The 21,492-nt window shown below is 46.4% G+C and overlaps 1 protein-coding gene across 5 annotated transcripts in view; it reads left to right on the forward strand.

Moving 5' to 3' along the window:
- Positions 1–21,492, forward strand: part of SEL1L3 (SEL1L family member 3) — a 100,841-nt gene that overhangs the window by 28,569 nt on the left and 50,780 nt on the right. For all 5 annotated transcript variants that reach the window (XR_007409981.1, XM_049108723.1, XM_025437289.3 and 2 more), the window contains exons 6-9: positions 1,799–1,857; positions 9,118–9,250; positions 11,058–11,190; positions 12,721–12,861. Coding sequence is in view for 4 of the 5 variants with exons in the window: in XM_049108723.1 (XP_048964680.1) it covers positions 1,799–1,857; positions 9,118–9,250; positions 11,058–11,190; positions 12,721–12,861 (466 nt within the window). In the remaining variant the exon portion in view is untranslated. The remainder of the gene's footprint in view (positions 1–1,798; positions 1,858–9,117; positions 9,251–11,057; positions 11,191–12,720; positions 12,862–21,492) is intronic.

A 21,492-nucleotide genomic window follows, 5' to 3' on the forward strand; every position in this document is an offset into this window, starting at 1 on the left:
TTTGTCTTGTGTATTAGGTAATACACAGACTTCCCTTGGTGCTTAAGTTTATCACATTTCCTTTTTCCTGGAGAGACAAGAAATCAGGTCAACCCTTGTTGTCTTCCTAAGAAGAGTCTGTGAAAGGTTAGCTGGGATTTTTTTGTATGTTTGTTGGTTTCCTTAACAATGTGAAGCGACACAGCTGTGGTCTGTGGTCCAGCTTCCCATTTATGTAAGGATTATGATGGCATTATAGCTTGGTTGCTGCTTGCTCCTAAGAAGGTCAGATTGGTTCTATGTGTCTCTTAAACGGGTATGAAATCATCAGAGCAAATCACAGATCTTATTTTGTGCCCTATGGATGCAAGGCTCTTTGCTCACGGAGCTTATCGACTATTTATGGGAGAAGCATTAGGCAGGTGAAGGGATGTCATAAGGAGAGCTTAATTACCAAATGACTCATATTGACTCAGGGAAGAGAGGTGGCATTTCACGCTGGGACACTCGGGGAAGGTATCATAGAGAAGGTTCCTACAGATTGGATGGAATGGAGAGAGAGGAGAGGAGGCAACATTTTAGTACATCGTTGGAGGTTAGCAGCAGATAAACCAGTTTGGAGTAGAAATTTGCAGACTGTAGAAAACTAACAGAAGAAAAAAAATTGTCTTTAGGGCTAGAATGTGGACAATCTTGAATATCAAGGAATCTGGATTTCTATTTGCAAGGCAGCACTAGTGTCATGGAAGATTTTCGAGCAGGAGAAGAGTAGATCAGAGTAGTCCTTTAATTAAAGAGATGAATTTAATTTAGCAGAGTACGTGATGGGGTAAAGATTAGAAAGACCAGATGGGGTAGAGAGAAAAAAGAAGTAGGGTTGGGTTTTTTTTTTTCTTTTTCTTTTGGTAGATTTATGCCTTTGGTCCTACTTTCCTTCCATCCTATCTGGTCTCCCTAATATCTATAGGTCCCCCAAACAGCATTATGGTTTTTCCATATAACCTCCACCCCTGTGTTGGGACTGTCATACTCATTGCTTTGACTAAATGGACAAGTGACTTCAAGCCAGTGGCTGGTTTAGAGAAACAATAGATCTGAGTCATTTTCTTCTCTGAACCAACGTGTTGCATATGGATGAATTGGGTTGGGTTTTATGCATTAGTTTGTCTCTCATCGACACAGTGTCGTAGCCACACCTTTGAGACCCTGCTTAGGCCAGCACATGTTCCCTAAACCCTTGCTCGGTGCTAGCACCGGGGGAGTAGAAGGAGCCCCTTAGCTCCAGGGTAGTCCAAGGCACGAGAAGAACACGGGACAGCTAACAACATTCTCGACAAAAACATTGTCACTGTTGAAATGCCAGTGACGATTCTCCGTGCTTAGGGAAAGGGAGTGGGGAACAGCAGCACGCGAAGAACGCTCAGCGCCAACTTATTTCTCCCCTAAGGCTCTCGTGGGATCAGAGTAAAATTTCATAAACTCCTTGTAGTATGTTACACATTTCCTCATCTTTCTACGCAACACACTTTTGAGCACAAGTACACCAAACGAAGCTTTGGCTGGTAGCCTGGAAGCATCTGAACCCCACTGGGGGAAAGTGGGTGATGGATATTGTTACCATGTGTAGTCATTTGGAGAAATTAAATTTCTTTAAATCTTAAAACGTACACTGGGCTAGTAAAGTGCTCCTTTTATTTCTGCAGAAATGGACCAGGGGAGGGACCACACAACCCATTTTATGAGTAATTTATACCCAGGACTGTATTTATGATGTGAGGTGTTGGGGCATAACTGATCTTGTATATTTCTCCCAACACAGATCGTAGTAACCACCAGCATTGGACAGGACTTGGAAAGCTACCACAATCAGACCATTAGGTAAGTGTGATATTTTCTTTTTACGCAACATGTTGTTGGATAAGGATTAAGAAATCTTCATACATTAGCCTTCAACCCTCATGTTATTCCCACACTTCCTTATTCAGCTTTTCTGAACATGGACTGTGTCTGGTCTGCCCGAGAGCCAGTGTTTGCACTTTTTTTTTTTTTTTTTTTTTACATCTGCAAATTCCTCTCCCTTCCCCCCACAACATTTTTTTCTAAGCAAGAGAAACTATTTCTCTCTCCAGATCCCATTGTAAATTCTTCCCTTCGTGGCACCTTATAATTCATTTTCTTTGAAAATTATCTTCTGTGAGGGATTCTGAAAGATAAATCAAAGTATTAATGTTGCTTATTGAGAATGGTTGGTAGCTTTGGCCTAGGATAAAGCATAAAAGCAGACAGTCCTCATATTTATGTTTATAATCTAAATTTGAAATGCATGCAACTATTGATATTGGTGTAACTTTTCATCCTCGTGTAACCATTCTCCACAAGAGTTACGGAAGCTGAGAATTAGGTCTTTTGCCTTGCATTTCATAATTTTTTAATTTCCTTCTGCATCCCTGTCTAATAGCGGGGTTTCTAGTGGCAGAACCATGGGGCAGCCTGCTTTGGGAACCCAAGATACCTCAACATGCCTAGACTATATATATATATATCTACAATCAAATGCTTAAAAATAAGTGTAAAAAACAGAAACACAAATTACCAGCTTTGCATGTATAATTTATGTATGCATGTATAATACCCATGTACCAGCTTTGTCTGTACAATTTAAAAAATGTATTAGGCACTTTGGCTAAAGGAGGGGGTCATCTCGTTCCTCCCCGCTGTAGTTACTCTACTACAGCGAGCAGGAAACTGTCTCTCTGAACAGGCCCGATCCCTCAGACTCCTCACATAATCCACATTTTCTTGGAAACCAATTATTGAAGAAATGAAAACAAAGAGAGAGACGCAGGAATGGAGGGGGGCAGGGCACACATCCTACTTTTTCCCCCCTGTCATTCCAGTTTATATTTATGTCAAACTGCTTGCTTTCGGGCTCTGGGCAGGTAGAACAATTCTTATTTTCATGGCCGGATTAAAGGATTACAGTTATAAGGAAAGGCTAAAGAGGTGTTATTCCTTAGCCTGCAAGAAGGTCAGGGGCGACTTGACAGCTGTATTGGAGCAGAGAGGCTGAGGCCTGAAAACAGAGGGGAGGAAGGCTGAAAGGGTACCAGGAGGACTTAGACCAGTCAGAAAGAGTTCAACGGGCATGAGTTTTGTTGTAGAAGAGAGTTCAAGAAGGAGAGAGGCCTGGCAGTTTTTTTTGGAGAAACAGATGCTATGTGGCTCCTTTGGGAGCGTCTGCTGGTCTCCCGCTCTGCATGGTGGGCCCCAGAAATCGAGGGTTTAAATTTTGGGATGTGAAATCTGAAATAATACCTCCTCCTTTCCTTCCTGACCCCCACGCCCGACCCCAGGACGTTTTTGACAGAAGATTGATTTCATAGGCTCTTTTTCATTCTTGACATAAGGGCTTCCTTTCATCATACATCCCAGAGACCTAGGTGCTGAATTATAGTTGGAGCGATCACAGGGTGATCCAGGGCTGGGACCAGCACGCGGGGACAGAGACATACGCCTTCCACATAAGATTTAAGGAGGTTCCAGAAAACTCCATAATTGTATTAGTTTGCTAGAGTTACTGGAACACAGCACCACGAGCTGAGTGGCTTAAACAACTGAAAATTGTTGTCTTACGTTTCTAGAAGCTAGGGGCCCAAGATTAAGTGTCGGCAGGGCCGTGCTCTCTCTGAAGGGTCTGGGAAAAGAGCTGTTCTGGGTTCTGAGCCTTCCAGGCCTGTCTCCAGCTTCTGACAGCTCCTGGGGCTGTGGTGGCAGGTGTCCCAATCTTCACAGGACATTTTCCCTGTGACTGCATGCATGTGTGCGGGTCTTTCATATTTCCGCATTGGGTAAGAACACCAGCCATATCGGACTAAGGGCCCATTCTGCTCTTATGGCCTCATCTCAACTCATTACACCTGCCATGACCTTATTTCCAAATAAGGGCACATTCTGAGAGCCTGGGGTTCAGACTTCAACCTGCAAATCTGAGGTAGGAGGGTGGGGGGAAATGACACAATTTAACTCATAACAGTAATCATGACAAATAACATCTAACATAATATTGTAAGAAACAAAAATTAATGTAAGGAATAGACAATGAACAAAAAATAAAGGTATTCCGTAAATACAGAATCCGTGTGATCATATCAGATTCCGGAGAGGAGGATGGATTATCAGGTACAGACCAACTCAACATTCTGCTTAAAACATTGAAATGATCTCTTACGTGGTAATAGGGGCAGTCCCGGACCCAGGAGTACCCCTTGCCACCTCCTCAGCTGTCCTGCCTGTACTCCTGGGACCTTCCCCATCAATAGAAGAACTGGATTTAATGTCTGGCCTACCTGGGATTCCTGTGGTTAGATATTTGGAATCTCATCCATCAGAGAGATTTCCGAGTGGGCCAAGCCAGTGAACTAAACATCAGATATTTCAGATGGTTATAGGCTTTCCATCATAGCGCTCCTTTTCATTCCTTGTTGTCGTGTAAACATAATGATAGCTGCCGTCCCACAAAGGTGGTATAGAAAGATCAGTAATTAAGTGCTCAGGAGTGCAGCGCTACACACAAATGAAAGGCTGTCAGTGACAGTGGGTGACAGGTAACAACTTCAGGCCTGTATAGGGTTTATCCTTCCTTCATTCATCCAATATATGCTCATTCACCCAACCTGACACAGTGCCAGACTCTGGGAATAAAATGATGAACAAAAAGAATACAGGCAATCCCTACCTGCATGGAGTTCAAAAAGACAAAAACAAAGCAAAACCAAACAAACAAAAAACCCCAAAAACCCTAGTGGGGGGAGGCAGATCTTAAATAAATTCACAAATACATTTAAAATTGCATATCATGGTGAATTCTGGGAAGGAACTGAATAGAATAATAGCTTCAGAGGATACCAAAGGGATCAGAATTTTCAGCAGGTTCCAGAGAAATGACATTTGAGATGGTGATTACTCTAAGGGGGCAGAGGGACAGCTAATTTGAAGCTCTATGTTCCCCTACTAAGGAATGCTCAAGCTGGAGCTGTTTTCTAATCCTGAGTGAGGTTTATTAACGCCGGAGATTCTTTTGGGCTGCCCGCGCTCTGCAGTAATAAACCAAGGCAGTCTCCTATGTCCAGATAAGAGTAAAGAGAGTTTGCCAGTGTGTCTGAGGTTTCCAGAAGGGATGGCCTGGGCCTTGGAACCGTGTTGCTCAGCTTTATGTCAGTGAAATTGATGACCATCAAATGGTGCACACACAGTGCAAGGAAGCACTTGCAATCTTTGTGCAGCCACGGAGGATTTTAGAGGAGAAAAATGTACAGGCGCTGATGTGGATGGAAACCAGGCTAGGGAGATTTCCTATTTAGCTCTTCCTTTGGGGTTCCCAGACCCAATTCCAAGATGGGGGAGGCTTCCCGCCTACCACCGCCAAGCAATTCTCAGACACCAGCAGGGTGTCCGAGAATTCAATGCAACTCCAACACGGTCTACCCAGAGATAGCATCAGACGGCCACAGAGTCAGTCCTACTAGACTGCCCCCTCCCCAACTTCAGATACCAGTTCCAAGCCCATGCAGTAGATTGGAGGTTCCAATGACCTCCTCCTTAGGTTCTTTTTAGTTGCAAGATCAGCTCCCAGGACTCAGGGAAGTACTTACTTATATTTACCCATTTATTAAAGGATCTGATATAGGATACTAATCAACAGCTAGGTGAAGAGATGCATAGGGCAATGGCTAGGAAAAAGGCACAGAGCTTCCACGCCCTCTCCAGGTGTGCCAATTTCCTCAGCCTCCATGTGCTCACGAACCTTGAGGCTCTCACCCAGGCCTTTAGGGTTTTTACTGAGGCATCATTACATAGCCATGGTTGACTAAGACATTGGCCATTGGCTGGTTCAACTTGCAGCCCTTCTCCCCTCCCTGGAGGTTAGGGGGTAGAACTAAAAATTTCAATCCTCTAATCATATGGTTGGTCCAGCTGGGAACCAGCCTCTGCCTTTGAGTGGAATCACCTTCACTGATATAACAACAAGCATCTTTACCACCTTCAACACTTAGGAGATCCCAAGGGTTTGAGGAGCATTGTGAGCCAGCAACTGTGGACAAAGATCAAATGTATATTTCTCTTTTAAAAAAATTTATTTTTTTATTTTAGAGAGAGAGAGTGAGGGGGAGGAAGGGAGGGAGAGAAAGAATCTGAAGCAGTGCAGAGCCCAATGCTGGGGCTCAATCTCTTAACCCTGAGATCACGACCTGAGCTGAAATCAAGAGTCAGACGCTTTAACCGACTGAGCCACCCAGGTGCCCTCAAATATATATTTCTTATAAACCACAAGGTTGCAATTGTATTATGATAGTGATAAAAAAATTACAATCCCATATCATAGGGACCAAGTAATTTATGGATCAGTTGAAAAATTCAGTTAAAGCAAAGATCCATGTAAAAAGATACTTACCATAAACATTTTATTTTAATGAAAAAAACCTAGAAACATACATTCATCCACCAATCTTTCCAGATAGGGCCTTTGTTATGATTCTACCTATAGAAGTTCCCTGTGGACTTTCTTGCATAAAAGGCGCCCAATTTCTGTTTCTTACAAATGGAAAGAAAACAAAGACACTTGTGAAGCTGTCAGAGCCAAAATACATCTAGATTGCTTCCATTTTCTTCTAGTCTTCTACAGTTGTCCTAATTCCACACTTTTTGAGTAACTGTTCTTTTCTGAATCTACCGAAAATAGTCAACCTAATTGTTATAGAATGGACAAGTCTTTCTTTCCAGTCCACATTTTATTGAATAACATAATAGTAAATTTTATAATTTTAATGACCATACAATTGGCACTGTCAGGTTTGGGAACAGACACTTCTGATTCTCACTGGGCATGTGATCCTACTAAGATGGCAGTAAAAGTCCGGCCGTGGACTAGGTTAATAATAATAACCGTAGTTAACTGTTATGGTGCTTAATTACCATGTGCCAGGTGCAGTTCTAAAGGCTCTGTTCAAAAATTAGTTTATTTAATCCTTCCAACAGCCCAGTAGTTCTGGGCTACTGGTACTGTTACCTTCTCTACTTAAGCAGTGTGAAGACTAAGGCTGCAGAGAGTGGGCTCCAGCCGCCGAGCATCCAGCACGTAGCAGGGATAGCCAGCAGGTGTGCTGGTGAGTTGGTTGAGCCGAGTTCCCTTAAGAGAGCTTCTATTGTAGAAGCATTGCTTTGTATCCTTCAAGTACCAGGTACTGCATCGTGAGGGTGGCTGGAATGTTAAATCTTTCCATGGTCTTGAAAAACAAAATCAATTCATAGCTCTCAGAGATAATAACTTCGTGGTCCTAGAGGAAAATAAAGGGAAGGACCATCATCTTCTCACGGCCCTTCAAGCCTAAGATTCTGAAAGGAAAAAAAAAAAAATCCAGAGAAGAAGCACTTCTTTTCCATTTTAGCCACATTCTTGTAAAGCCAATTTCTGAGCATTCACTTTTGCTGCCGTCTGTGGATGTGTTCTCCCTTTTGTCTTCCTCTCCAGCCAGGTGCACCTGCTAGGGTTCGGGTTCCTTGGTAACAGTCAGTACAGCCTCTCTTTGGGGCTAACCCCAGGTTGCTTGGCTTCTCTGATCCAACGGCTGGTATCTTGCTCCATCCCTGTTGGCGTCACCCTGGCCCATTGCTCTCGTGGCTCGCCGGGCTCCTGGCGGCTTGCCTGACATTTTGTTTTCTTTCCATCTGCTTCCATCTGCCCTCTGCCTTCCCTGGCGCTTCCTCTTTGCTTGGCTTCTCACTTGATATCTGTCTTGACCCCCTCCCCCCAACCTGCTGTCCACATATGATGGCACCTTGTTCACCTATCCTATTTTAGTTTTTAAATGGGTAATAAAGGCACATGTTTAAAAAGAATCAAAACTATATGAAAAAATATACAGTTAGGTGTCTTGCTTCTACCTCCGCCCCCATCCACTCTATCCCCTACCCTCATGCCCTGGAGAAATACTATTATTAGTTTCTTGCAGTGTATACTTAGACTTTTTAGAATGCAAATACCAAAAGAAAATCCATTCTCCTCTTTCTTGGATAAAAAGTATGTATTCTTTGTTCCACACTTTTGTTCTACTTTTTTTTCACCTAATATATTAAAGATCTCTCCAGGTCAGTACACAGAGCCTTCTGTTCCTTTTTTTAAGCTATATACGAGGAAAAGGCTCACATTTAGGATCCACTGGATGGCTGTGGGCCAGACACCTGGGGTTTTCCAGGCTTTGGTGAATATAAACAATGCAGCAAGGAACAACTTTGTGCATTTTATTCATGCTGGCCCATTGTCCCCCTTCGTTTCCCTTCCTGTTTCTTCAAGTCTTTCAGGACGAGGCGGACTTCCAGCATATCACCTGTGCTGACCTCTCGCTTTCAGCCTCTTCCTCCTCACTCTGAATTTTCTCTTGGTTCTTATCTAATAGGATATGTTGTTAGTTTTCCTTCACAACCACCTTCTATCCATTCAACAAGATGTTTTTTTTTTTCCTTTTCGAGCAAAACATTTCCAAGTAAGACTAGAGATTCCAAAAAATTCTAATTCCAAACAATTTTACCAATATCGAAAGCCGCCAGGTACTGAGTATTTATGGTGGGCCAGGCACTCTTCTGGGCATATACCATTACATTTCATCTTAGTCCTCCTAAGAATATAATTATTTTTTTTAAAGATTTTATTTATTTATTCATGAGAGACACAGAGGGAGAGGGAGAGGCACAGGCAGAGGGAGAAGCAGGCTTCCTGCAGGAAATCCGATGTGGGGCTTGATCCCAGGACCCCGGGATCACACCCTGAGCCCAAGGCAGAAGCTCGACCACTGAGCCACCTAGGCATCCAAGAATCTAATTATTAAAGAACTGATTTATGAATGAGAAAACTCAGTCTCAGAGAAGGTAAGGGACAGGTCCAAGGTCACACAGCTGGTAAATAGCAGAGTTGGGATCCTAGCCCAAGTGTGTCTGACCCCACCATGGTCTTATCCACTAGAACTCAGCGTGAAAGGCAAGAAGAAATTTGGGGGTGTAAGTCAGGGACGGTCAATGAAAGAGTCTCTTTTTTGAAGATCTGGTTCAGACCAAGAGCCTTCTTAATTCTTTGTTCTTCTATAGCTTCAGGGAGGATTTCTATTATAATGACACTGCTGGATACTTCATTATTGGAGGGAGCAGGTATGTGGCCGGCATTGAAGGGTTTTTTGGACCTCTGAAGTACTATCGTCTCCACACTCTGCACCCCACACAGGTGAGCCCTGGGCATCGAGAAGTTTCTGGGTGTTCATGCACGATGGGTGTGTGCCTCGGGGACGTGGAACCTCATGTAAACAAAAGATTTACCCAAGCCGGACCTCGCATTGGCTCTGTCATCAAACATAATTAATATGGAGGCTTTTCCCCCAGCAAACTCGATAATAGATTTCTGTTAAGGTTTGGTTCATTTAGTACTCATAAAATGGAAACCATTTACTTCCTCTGTTTTAATAACTACTAGCTTAATTATAGAGTAGATTTTTATCAGGCTGTTGCCTATCCAGTGATTAAGCTAATGAAAGGAGAGAATCTTACTTATTTGGTAGAGCTTCTTTTATGTGCTATTATTTAAAGTATCAGAAGAGGAGATGCTCTAACAAATTAAAATCTTGGTTCCGTTTGCTGCTCTCTTCAGAAACGCAGGCCCTGGGCTCCCACTGGGGTGGGTTGGCTGTACTAGGGATTGTGGAGGACTCAATCTACTGTATCGTGACCCTGCATCAAAAAAAAACCCACCCACAGATGGGATTGTCCAGCTCTGCAGGCCTGCTCCCTCGGGGCTGGTGCAGGGAGACGGGGATTCCCACCATTACAGAGGTGTCTTTTTCCACCTTGGTAAAGAGATCACCAGACACCTGAACAAGGAACGTCAATGCATCCTGTGACCCTGTGGGATTTGTTCTGGGAAAAGCGGGAGTCATTAGGCAAAGTAAAGGAAGAAAAACGCAGAGCCCTCTACCCATGGGTGCATCTCAAAGGCCCTATGGAGAGACCTTTATGAAGAGGAAAACAAATAAATTAATTTATTCATTTCACGGCAAACACTTCTAGAGCACCTGCTATCTGCCAGGCCCTGTGCTGGTGCTGAGGCATCCAAGATAATTAACATGGAAGCTCTCAAACTTTTTTCTGAAGGTGGTTCACATAAGAAATCTATGTAATAATAAAAAAAGAAAGAAAAGAAGAAATCCGTGTAATATCATGAACATACATATACATACACACATAGACACGTATACGTATAAAATACAAAACTGAAACAATGATCTTAACAAAGAACACATACCCTTCCCATGTTAAATGCACTCTGCTATTTTGTGTTCTACTTTATATATATTTTAAAAATCACTGCTGGTTACAACCTGCTGAAATCATTTCATGACCCCCTAATGGGTCACAACCTGCATTTTGAAAACCAATGAGTTGAGATAAGGCCTGTTTCCGAGAAGCTCCCCGTCTGGGTCTTAAACACCTCGGTCATGAAAGAATGCGGTACATGCTTTAATTCACACTCGAGCCCAGGGTTTGGGGTCTGTGGGCACATCTGCATCCGCACACACCTGAGGGTGGGTTGTTAGCAAAGCTGCCCCGTATCATGACCTTGGACCTGACTCTTGGAGGCTGAGTAGGAGCCTGACAAACAGACGAAAGTGGGAGGAGGGTTCCCAGGGAGGGGCACAGCGCGGGGAGACTTGGCATCGCTTGGGAACTGAAGGAGAGATGAATGTGTCTAGGAACAGCATGCAGTGAGGGGAAAGAAGAGGGTGGAGGCCTGGTCTCTGGGAAATCCTGACATTTAAGAAGCTCTGCAGAGGAGAGGGTGCCACGGAAAGCAGCTAGAGGGAAGCAGACAGAGCTGGTGCATACCCTCCCTTTGCTAATCCGGAGTGGATGATCCGTGTGCAAGCAAGCCATCTGGTGATACCAATGGGGGAAGGACATTAACCCCAACGCAGCCTCATCGGTATCGATGGGAGCTTGGTGACAATTGTTGCTCAGTCGATTTTCTTGCCTTCTTGTAGATTTTTAATCCCCTCCTTGAGAAGCAACTTGCTGAACAGATCAAATCATATTACGAAAGGTGTGCTCAGGTCCAAGAAATAGTGTCCATGTACACGTCCACGGTACAGCAAGGGGGCGGAAGACAAGAAGCATGTAAGTACTGAGCTTCCGGAGAGCAATTTCTAGCTCTGTGTATTTGTGTCAGTACGTTTGGCTTCTTTCTACCATGGTCAAGATGGAATATATATGACTTGAGCAGTGGGAACAAATATGACTGCGAGCCCTTCCGCAGATGGAGGCAGGTGACCTTGTACGTTCTACCTGGACCCCAACCAGACCAACGGCCAACAGGAACCCACACCTGCCTCTTAGCTTCAACCATATGCGATTCAGTTTAAGAATACAAATGAAAGCGTTTCGAGCCTCGCATTGCATTCTTCCCACCCATAATGGGATCTTAGGCCAGTCTAAGAAAATAAAAGTGAATTGGAAAATAAATTAATCATTAGAAATGTTTCCCCATCGGTGCACTTTTGTCTTGGGCCATTAATATCTGAATATTAGCTTTCAGAAATGTTGAACAGTGACTTTGTTGTTTGGGGCTCGGTTTTATTTTTTTAATCCTTGAAATTGATTCATTCTGGAAGACCTTGGTAATAGCCAACAGAAGGGATGAATTTCAAACAGATTGCTTTCATGCCTGCTCATATTTGCACGGACATCCTTCACTCATACAGGGTGGTCGTTGATTATAAGACTTGGTTCCTGGCCCGTCTTGCAATATTTCAGCTTGGATCTAGGGCTTATAAATTTCTCTGTGCTTAGAGCTCCTTGCCTGATACGGTGGCACTAGAGTTAGTCACATATGTTCCTTCTGGAAGAGAAATTCCTGTGGGGCCTTTGCCATCAGGAAAAGAGAATTGAGTATGGCAGTCCTGCCCACGCATTTCACTGTCTCCAGAGCTGAACTTCCCGCCCCAGGCTGTGGAGGGATGGGTGCCTCTGGAACGTACCTCGGTCCGATAGGGTTCACAGATGAGGGTCTTGGGAAGTGAGGAGAGGCAGTGATAGGTGAGTGTGGAAAGGCAGCGCTTCTGCAATTTAATTTAAGAATAGGCAATACTGGTCCCCAGCTGCTGCTCGTACAGCTGACTCATCCAGAAAATATGATGCTGTCAGAAGAGGGGGAAGATATATAGGAATAGTAATATCCCAAACAGGAAAGAAACTGATTTTGATAAGTGATGTAATTTCAGGAGAGATACTCTGAGTTGGAAGGCCATCCTTGCATGCTGATCTGTTTGGTGGCCTTGAACATTTTCCTAACATCCCCTGCCTTGCCTCCCCGGGGGTCCTTGTGCTTTGCTCCTCAACTCACGCTGCCAACAAAATGGCCTAGATATTGGCCTCCTGGGGCACAGTCCGAGGCCAGCTGCTCATTCCGTAGAATTATTCCACAGCCATCAGCAACTTGGCACATTTCCCTTGGACATGGCTTTGAATTTGTGACCTCGAGGTCAAGGCATCGTAGCTGGTTTCAAATCCCTACTGTACCCAAACCAACATCCAGTAACATGAAGTCTGACCTCTTCTTTCTAGTTCCTCTTAGGGAGGAGGGCTTTAGAAGGATGAGACCTTCCCTCCCCTAAGGGGAGTGTTGTCTCGTGCTTCCTTTGCCTGTAGGCGACCTCCAGAACTCCTACCTGGACCTGAAGCTCAGATATGGGAGTCCCTCCACGTGCAGAGCCTTCCCCTGGGAGAAAGAGCTGAAAGACCAGCACCCGGGCTTGTTCCAGGCCTTGCTGGAGATGGGCCTGTGGACAGGTAGGTAATTGTGTCTTTGCCTCGCCTTTGGACACTGGCTAGGAAGGCTCCTCCTTTTGCAGCTCCGCTCACCCTCTTTGGTGACGTATGCCTCAAAGTTATTTTTAACCCTATGTTCTAGGGTAACTTCACATTTACATTCTGCCCCTGTAGGCCCACCTCCCTCGGTGTCGCTGTGCGCATTTCCAACACTAAATACAAGGACAAATTGAGGAATCGCTCCAGCCGTTCTTTTAAAGCCAAGGCCACAGAGGATGGCGTGCCGCCAGAGCTGGCCATCGAAGGCCATTGGTTTGGCCTGTACATTATTGTCAATTAAAAAAATAAAAAGTACTTGCTGGTATCTCAAAAGTTGCATAAAAAATGCAAATTTTTAGCTTTTCTTGAAAAACCAAAGTTCTGGCAGTGCTAGGCACAGTCTGGGAGTGAGAGTCGGCCCAGGCGTGCTCCGTCCATCCACGGTACGCCCCACCCCACCTCCCATTCCAGCACCTACCACCTGCTCCTCTCCTGCGGCTTACCTGCCTGCTCCCTCAGGCACTTGAACCTGAGATTCCTGACTTGGCACCGTAAACGGGATCTCAGCCATCTGTCTCACCTTCCCGACCGTGGCCAGCTTCTGCGTAGGCCTGGCACAGTCTGGGTGTGCTTAGTCATTCCGTGCCCCCTGGAGGGCCACAGGGGATCTTGGAATGAAGTCTGTTGGGAAGAGGAGGGGAGCCTGGAGTGCTCAGCCCGGGGAAGGGGATGCCAAGGTGAGCGATGATCACGGTCTTAGTGGTGAGAGGCCACCCGAGGTGCCGCAGAGTGCCAGCGTTCCACGGAAGAGATGCCCTGTTGCAGACAGTGCAGAGGAAATCTCGTCCGGCCTGAGGGAATCCAAACCAGACAAGATATTTCCTCTTTTCGTTCGTTTGATACCTGCTGAGTGTCTGCTCAGTTACTTGGCTAGACTTTAGAGAGAAGTAAAATCACACAAGGTCCCTGTCCTTAGGGGAAGACTTGGAAACAAAGGAAAATTAAAGATGCATCTTTTTTTAAAGACTTTATTTATTTATTTATTTATTTATTTATTTATTTATTTAAGAGTGAGAGTGTGAGTAGGGGAAGGAGCAGTGGGGGCGGGAGGAGGAGGGGGAAAGAGTCTCAAGCCAGACCCTGTGCTGAGCGTGCGGAGGAGCCCAGACGCGGGGCTTGATCTCATGACCCCGAGAGCACGACGTAAGCCGAAACCAAGAGTCCAGTGTTCAACGGACTGGGCCCCCCAGGCTCCCCTGGGGATGCATCTTTAGTAAAAGCAGTGGGAATAAGTGGTAGAGTCGCAAGGAAGGAGTGGTCAGGGAAGGCTTCCTGGGAGAGGTGACACCGGGATTGATTCTTGAGGAGTCGGTAGGTGTTTGCCAGATAAGCAAGGTATCTGGGCATCAGAGGCAGGGCAGAGGCAGAGCGATGGGAGCAGCGCAGCCCTTGGAAATGACTCGCGAGGGGCTTGGGAGGTGGGAGAAGGCCTGGAGAGTGTGACTGTGATGCAGTTCGGGCACCGTCCTGAGAGTTTGGGCTTCACCTCGTGGGTGACAGGGGCCCGTAGAAGCAGCAGATGTGATCAGACTTGGGTTTTGAGGTTCTCCGACAGCAGCGGGCGGTGAGGGGGAGCTGAAGGGAGGGGTGTACGCGGAAAGCAGGGGTCCTTGGCCGAGGACGCAGGCCTGGATGGGACAGGGTGCTGGGGACAGAGCTAACGGGGGTGGAGACAGGTTGGCTCTCAAGGACGTGGGGCTGCTTGGATGCGGGCAAGGACTGCGTAGCCCCTGCAGCCCAGGGCCTGACTCGGGCCCTGTGCTCCTTCTTCTCCCTCCCATTTCCTGGGGCCCAGGGGCAGGCAGGGAGTGGGGCGCCAGGCAAGGTAGGCAAGTTTCCAAAATGAACCCCAAACCCCCATTCTGCCTTCAGCTCCTGTTTTTTTCCTGGGTTACACCGCCCTGTCCGTGGGGACTGGGGAGCCTTCTGCAGAGGTCGGCCCTACACTCCTCATTAAAATCCATCTCTCTGCCTGGCACCCTGCCCTTGCTTGGGGCCAGCAGAGCGTCCTCCTGCTAACCCTGGAGACAGACTGGTGTGGCGCATGGTGTTCACTCGCTAACAAGGCCGAGCGCAACGCAGAAGAAGTTGATTTTGTAAATTGAGGTTAAAAAAAAAACGAGTTTACACTTTTCACAGATCTCGAGTCTGGTCTCCTATAAAAGGAATCATCGTAGACTCGTGTGGCTACAGATCCATTCCTGGCTCCTCACCCCCCTTCCTTGTGGGTTCGTCTTGCTGTTAAGGGCCTCGCTGGCTTTGGAGCGTTCTGGACAACTCTAGTTAATAAGAACTCTGCCTACATTGTTTTGTGCTCTTGCTAGTAGACTCTATTAGAACCATCCTCATGGTTTTCCATTTTTCATATCTGAGGTAAGCTCTGGGAGTGGAGTCAAGGATCATCAGGTGTTTGGGGCTTTGAATTCTGGCTGCAGGAACTGAATGGGCACAGGAAGAGAGGGCAGGACTTCAACTGTGTGAGAAGCTTCTTGGGTTGCTCATGTCTCGACCTTCCTTGCATTCATTCACTCAGCAGATGTTGACTAAGTGACCCTGTGAGCCGGGATCGAACAAAAACGGGGCCGTGTTTCATATATCAGGTCAACGTAAAGAAAAAGGTCAGCTCTCATTGCTCCTACAAAGGGAATTAATTTGTGGAATTATTATTTTTCATTCCCGGCAATTTGAAAAAATAAGACCACGGAAGACAGTGGCCTGTGATTTCTGGTTCTTTGCGGCAGAGTCATTTATTTTCTTGGCAGCATGTCCCCACATGCACAGCCCACTCCGCTTCCAGGCCGCTACATGCGCACGTTTCAGGCTTAAAAAGAGTTGTTTCTCCGCACTGTGTGATTTCGGGCGGATCATCTGCTCTCTCGCTAAGCCAACAACGCACGTCAAAGCAGTGATGAGAACATTGCAGGGGGTGGACAGTCGGGACCATTGGCTTCATCCACGACCAGCAGGGACCCTCATCGGAGGCCTGCATCCGGCCTCGCGAGGTCAGCAGTGGTCACCACCTTTCAGTTGTTCCCCAAAGTCTGAGCTGTACTTTTCCTACCGCAAGAGAGAATCACCCAATATTTGTACCCTCCCTCTTTAAGGACTGTAATCGAAAATATGTTTTTGTGGTAAGATACATGTAGTGTAAAACTCCCCATCATAACCATCTTTCTGTGTACTCCTCAGTGGGGTTAAGCCCATCCACATTGTTTTTTTTTTTTTTTTCCCATCCACATTGTTGCATAGATCTCTAGAACTTTCTCACCTTGCAAAACTGAAACTGTACCCATTAAACAACGGCTCCGCATTTTCCCTCCCCACAGCCCCTGATAACTGCTGTTCTAGTTCCTGTCTCCATGTACTTGCCTGCTCTAGAAGCCTCTTGTAGGTGGGATCGTGCAGTGTCCGTCTTTCTGTGGCTGGCTTAGTTCACTTAGCACCATGTCCTCAGGAGTGTCGTGGCATGTGTCTGAATCTTCTTCCTTTTGAAGACTGAATAATAGCCCATCATCTGTATATACCACATTTCGTTTGTCTGTCGATGGATACTTGGGTTGCTCCCACCTGTTGGCTATTGTGAGTAGAGCTGCAATGAACGTGGGTGTGCAGATACCTCCTCCAGATTCAGCTTTCAATTCCTTTGGGGATAGACTCCGAGGTGGCGTTACTGGATCATGTGGGCATCCTGTTTCATTTTTCGAAGAACCTTCCTACTCTTTTTCATAAGCGGCTACGCCATTTTACGTTCCCACTGACAGTGCCCAAGGGTTCCCATTTCTGTACATCTTGGCCAACGTTTGTTATCTTCTGGTCCTTTGATAAATAGCCATCCTCGTGGGTGTGACATGTAATTTATGTGTGTAATTTATATACTGGGGAGAGTTTGGTTTAATAGCAATTAGGAATGATGCTCTCATCGATGACATGAAAGCTCTTTGTGGACAGAGAGGCACCATATGGATATGAGGGATAGGGTCGCCTGAAGAGGGCTCATCTCACTCTGCCTTGAGTCATAACGATTTGATCCCGTTTGTGCCTCTATCACACAATTGCAAGCTTGTTGAGGGTAGCACAGGAAGTAGCAGTGTCCCACTTATACTTCCAGTTCTCCACGGTGTCTACAAAGGTGCTGGCCATACAGAGGTGCTTAGTTGTGGAGCCTTCTTCTGTATGACCCTACACAGCACGTTTCTGTAACATTCCCCTCCCAGAGCATCCTTCACCCACCCATGCTCCTCGGCAGGCTTACAAATAGTCTTCAAGTCCCAACTCAAATACTACCCCCTCAAACGGCCCTTTTCTCTGTCCCCAGGGAGACTGCTTTTCCTCCCACGCTCCCCTTGCCATTTCGTGGGTATCCTCTTCACTATACCTGTCCTACCACATCATCATTGTTGCTTTGCCTGTCTGATTCCACAGTGGAGCTTCTAAGGCTTCAAAGACAGGGACTGGGATCTACGTTTCCTTTGAAGTCCCCCAATAAGTATTTGTTGAGTAACTGAACGCATTCCAAATGATTAAACGATACATTCGCAGCACTAAAAATGTCTTTGTTGGGTCAATCGATCGCTGAGGGAAGGAGGAGTTTGACTAGTAGGAGACACACGTTCAAGGTCTACGCTAGCCAAGCCACGACACCAATCTCAACTGATAGAAGTCTATGGGCTTCTTGGCCCTCTTTCTACATTTTTCTCATTTCTTGCACACTCCTTCAGTCTGTTCTCTCCCTGGAGCTGCGGCCCTGGCTCTGAGACACCTCTGCAAACATAATTCTGTTTCCCAGGCCTGCCAGCGAGCTGGGTTCCAACTCCTCCCCGTCCACAAGAGCAGCCCGGAATCCTTCTTACGCACAGCCGGTACAAAAGAATTCCCAAAAAACGTAGCCCTCATGGCTCTCGCGTTTTCATTTCATTTCATGGATCTCGCTGTCTGTTAATCTACTGCTGAAGGAGACAGGTGCCCAGATGTAAAACAGCCGCAAGGTTCACGCACGCCCAATTCGGCACCCGTGGATTGGATCCCTCCAGCAACGTGCTGGGCCCTGGGGCAACCGAATGAAAAGACTTAACTCCAGCCCACACAGAACTCTCTGCCAAGTGCCAGGGGTTGAGGAGGAGGGAGGCTTCTTAAAGGTTGACAGCTGATGTGCGAGCCTTGTATAAAATGCAGCTGTGCCCACCGGTGGTTCCCACCCTGAAGAATCACAGGACGTGGTCCTCGTCGCCCCGAGTAGGCATGCCTTTGAATTAGAGACGGCAGCGCTCGGGGCCCTCAGCTGCAGTCACAGAGACGTGGCAGGGGACATTCCTGCCTCCCGGCATTCCAGAGCCACTGCTCTGCATTCTGATTGCCATGCTTGGCACGGGAATCCTACTGTGCTGCTCTGTCCCAAAGTCCACGACGGCCCAGGCCCTGGGTGGCATCCAACACGAGACCCCGTGTTCAAGACCTCAGGGGGACCATCATGATTGGTCACCCTCTATGTTGTTTCCTGGGGAACCTCCAATTCTCTAGGAAAATGGCTCTGTCGGAGCATAGAAATTGCCCTATTAGCATTTGGGCCTTCTCCAATGCCGGGATGGTAGTGTTCCAGTCTGTGTGCTCTTTCATTATTGAAGAGGTGTGCTGGCTATGTCTTTCATTCTCCTGTTGCAACTTCCTTGTCAAAAGGGAGCCCTTAGAATTCAAAAAAACCCTTTGAATGGGGCTCCAGCATCCAGGGAAGAGAGGTGGTGGGGATGGGTTGGGGGGGGGTTGCTGGTAAGAGGCTGGGGGTGGGAGGCGGGGGATGGTAGTGGAGGAGAGCTCCAGGCCAGAGAGCTGGTTGGGGTAGGAAGGAGTGAGGAGAGCGCAAAGACTGAGGTGCAGGTGGGGTGCAAAGGCGGGGAGGGACAGGTGAGCCGGCTGGCATGCCCCTGGGGACGTTGCACGGAGGCTGGATCTGTTACCCCCTCCCTCCTCCTGGGCTGGGCGCCTCTGGGCCCACGGGAGTCGGAGGCCGAGGCTGCAGAAAGCCAAGGTCCACCAGCAAACGGGTCTCGAGAGGAGGCCGGGTCCTGCATGGGCTCGCCTCCCGGGGCGGACACCATCTGCGTCTGGTTCCTCTCGTTTCTGTTTTTGTTCGGGTCTGGCCTGACTTGCCCCGGCTCGGCAGTGCTGAGTGCAGCAGACGAGGGACCTCCACGACATGCCAAGGGGTGGCTGGTCTTGCTGGCGTCACTGTAGTTTGCTTTTAACTGTTCGTATTTTTGCCAACGATGGCAGTGTTTATTTGGAAACACTAAAATGCAGAGCACGGAAATGTTAGACAGACAGTAATGTTTCTTAATAACACCGGGATACCGTGTCCTTTAAGAGCTATTTTCAGTGTTGTTCATTGAAAACCCATCATCTTTATTTTTATTTAAGAAAGCATACATTATAGTTGTTGGTGGTGGGTTTTTTTCTTTTTTTTTTAATACACAGAAGCACAAAGGAGAGAACAGAGAGGGGCATACTTTTCCTGCTCAGTGAACCCCTGATGGGGGTCCTGGTTGGGGGGGTGGGGCTGGGCTGTGGAGAAAGGAGGGAGAGAAATTATGGGGACAAACTAGAAAACTTGCATACTGGAGTACAAGCCGTTTACCTTTTTTTTTTTTTTAAGATTTATCTATTTTATTTTTAAAGATTTTATTTATTGATTGATGAGAGACACAGAGAGAGAGGCAGAGACACAGGCAGAGGGAGAAGCAGGCTCCCCACTGAGCACGGACGCGGGGCTCGATCTCAGGACCCTGGGACCACACGGACCTGAGCTCGAAATCAAGGCCTAAGCCCAACCCGCCGAGGCACACAAGCATGTCCCAAGCCACTTTTGAGAAATAAGCCATCTCCTTGGGTCCCTGGGGCTCCCAGGATCAGAATGCAAATAAGGAATATGATGCATGTTGTAGGTTTTTTTGTGTTTTTGTTGTTGTTGTTGTTTTAAGTAGTAAACCGGTGAGATCTTCCTTTTCTGGTTAGCTGACATTTTCTCCTTTCACTTCTTTTTCCCTTTCCAACTCGTACTTTGGATGCGTTCCACCTTTTGGAAGCTTGAAACTAAAAATGCCTTTCCTGTCGATGCCCCCCGTCCCCCTCACGAGGCACGAGGCAGCCTGTCTCCTGAATTCCCAATCAGGTGCCCACGCCAGCTCCCCAGCAAGGGCCCACCTTCTCATTTTCTGCTCTTTGCCTCCGTTAATGATGAGCCTGCAAACGGCCGCCTTATGGGATTGCGTAGAAGAGAAAAAGGAACAAAATGAACAAGGCCCGTGCTCCTGGGGAAACGGGAAGGGTTAATTAGTGAGGGCGCTGGCCTTGTGTTTCCCTAGCTTCTGGGGCAGGAGGCGAGAAAATGGGAAAGAAGATGGCTCCTTCTTCTATTTTGTTTGTTTGTTTTTTCCATTATGCCATTAATCTCCATAAACAAGGCATGTTTTTTAGTTACAGATCGAGGAGAAAAAAAAATGCATATGCTAAACCAGATGGGTGAAATTAACAGTTTCATTAAACTAATTTTAAAATTGCCAGTTTTACAGTATCACCAGTGGTACCATGGCTTTCATTTTCTGCCGCAGTTGGAATTTGAACTTTAAAGGATGTGCAAAAAGAGCAGTTTTACTTTAGAATATTATTATTTTTTTATTATATTCACTAGTGCAGAAAATTGTTTAGATTCTTTTGCTGAGAAAATACTGATCGGTAATATTTTGGGGGGGAGTTAGGAGTTTTAATATGTAAAAGAAATAATGAAACCTTTTCAATCTGCCTTGGTTGCAGTCTGCAGGTTTTTTGTGCTAAGGTTTTGAGCTTTATGGAGGATTCCCCTTTTGCTCCTTGCTCCTCAGCAATCCCAGCTACCTGGGCACTCTTGCTAATGATTTCTGGGGTTCTGTGCCAGGGGTCAGCAGGGCAAGTGTTTCGTTTAGAGCTTCATTTGGTTGGGAGCCTCCTCTCTCCTCTGAGCCCACAAAGCCTATGTCTGTGGGTACTCAGGCAAAACTCATCATCTTGGTTAGGTGTTCGGTGGAGCAGGTGAGGTGAGGATGAATCATTAACAAAATGTTAATGTTGCTCTGCTCAGAACGTGCACAGAGGGGCATCTGAGATGAGTACATATTTAAAAGTAAATATATGAATAAGTAGGAGTAGGATTTATTTTGCAACTCCATCTGAGTGCTGCAGTGCATACTAAATCCAGTGGAGTAGGTTCTTATCCTGTCTAATGGTTGAGTGGGATGGAATTCTCTCACCTATTCAAAGGGAAAATCCAAAATGAGATCCCCAGACTCCTGGTGGAAAAGGGTGTTATTATTCAGATATATCCCAACAGATGAGCAGAGGGAAATGTTCGAGGATGTTCATTGCCATGTTGTCGGTTATAGCAAAATCACTGGAAGCAACCCAAGAGTCTAAAAATAGAGAACCGGTTGGGGACACAGCACTGCTATAGAATGCAATACTACCGAAGCTTTAGAAAGCGTGGGTTTCTGACAGACACAAATACTCATGATACTTGGTTAATTTAAA

The sequence above is a fragment of the Canis lupus genome, chromosome 3 (genome assembly GCF_003254725.2).
Source record: "Canis lupus dingo isolate Sandy chromosome 3, ASM325472v2, whole genome shotgun sequence".
NCBI classification, from domain to species: Eukaryota; Metazoa; Chordata; class Mammalia; order Carnivora; family Canidae; genus Canis; species Canis lupus.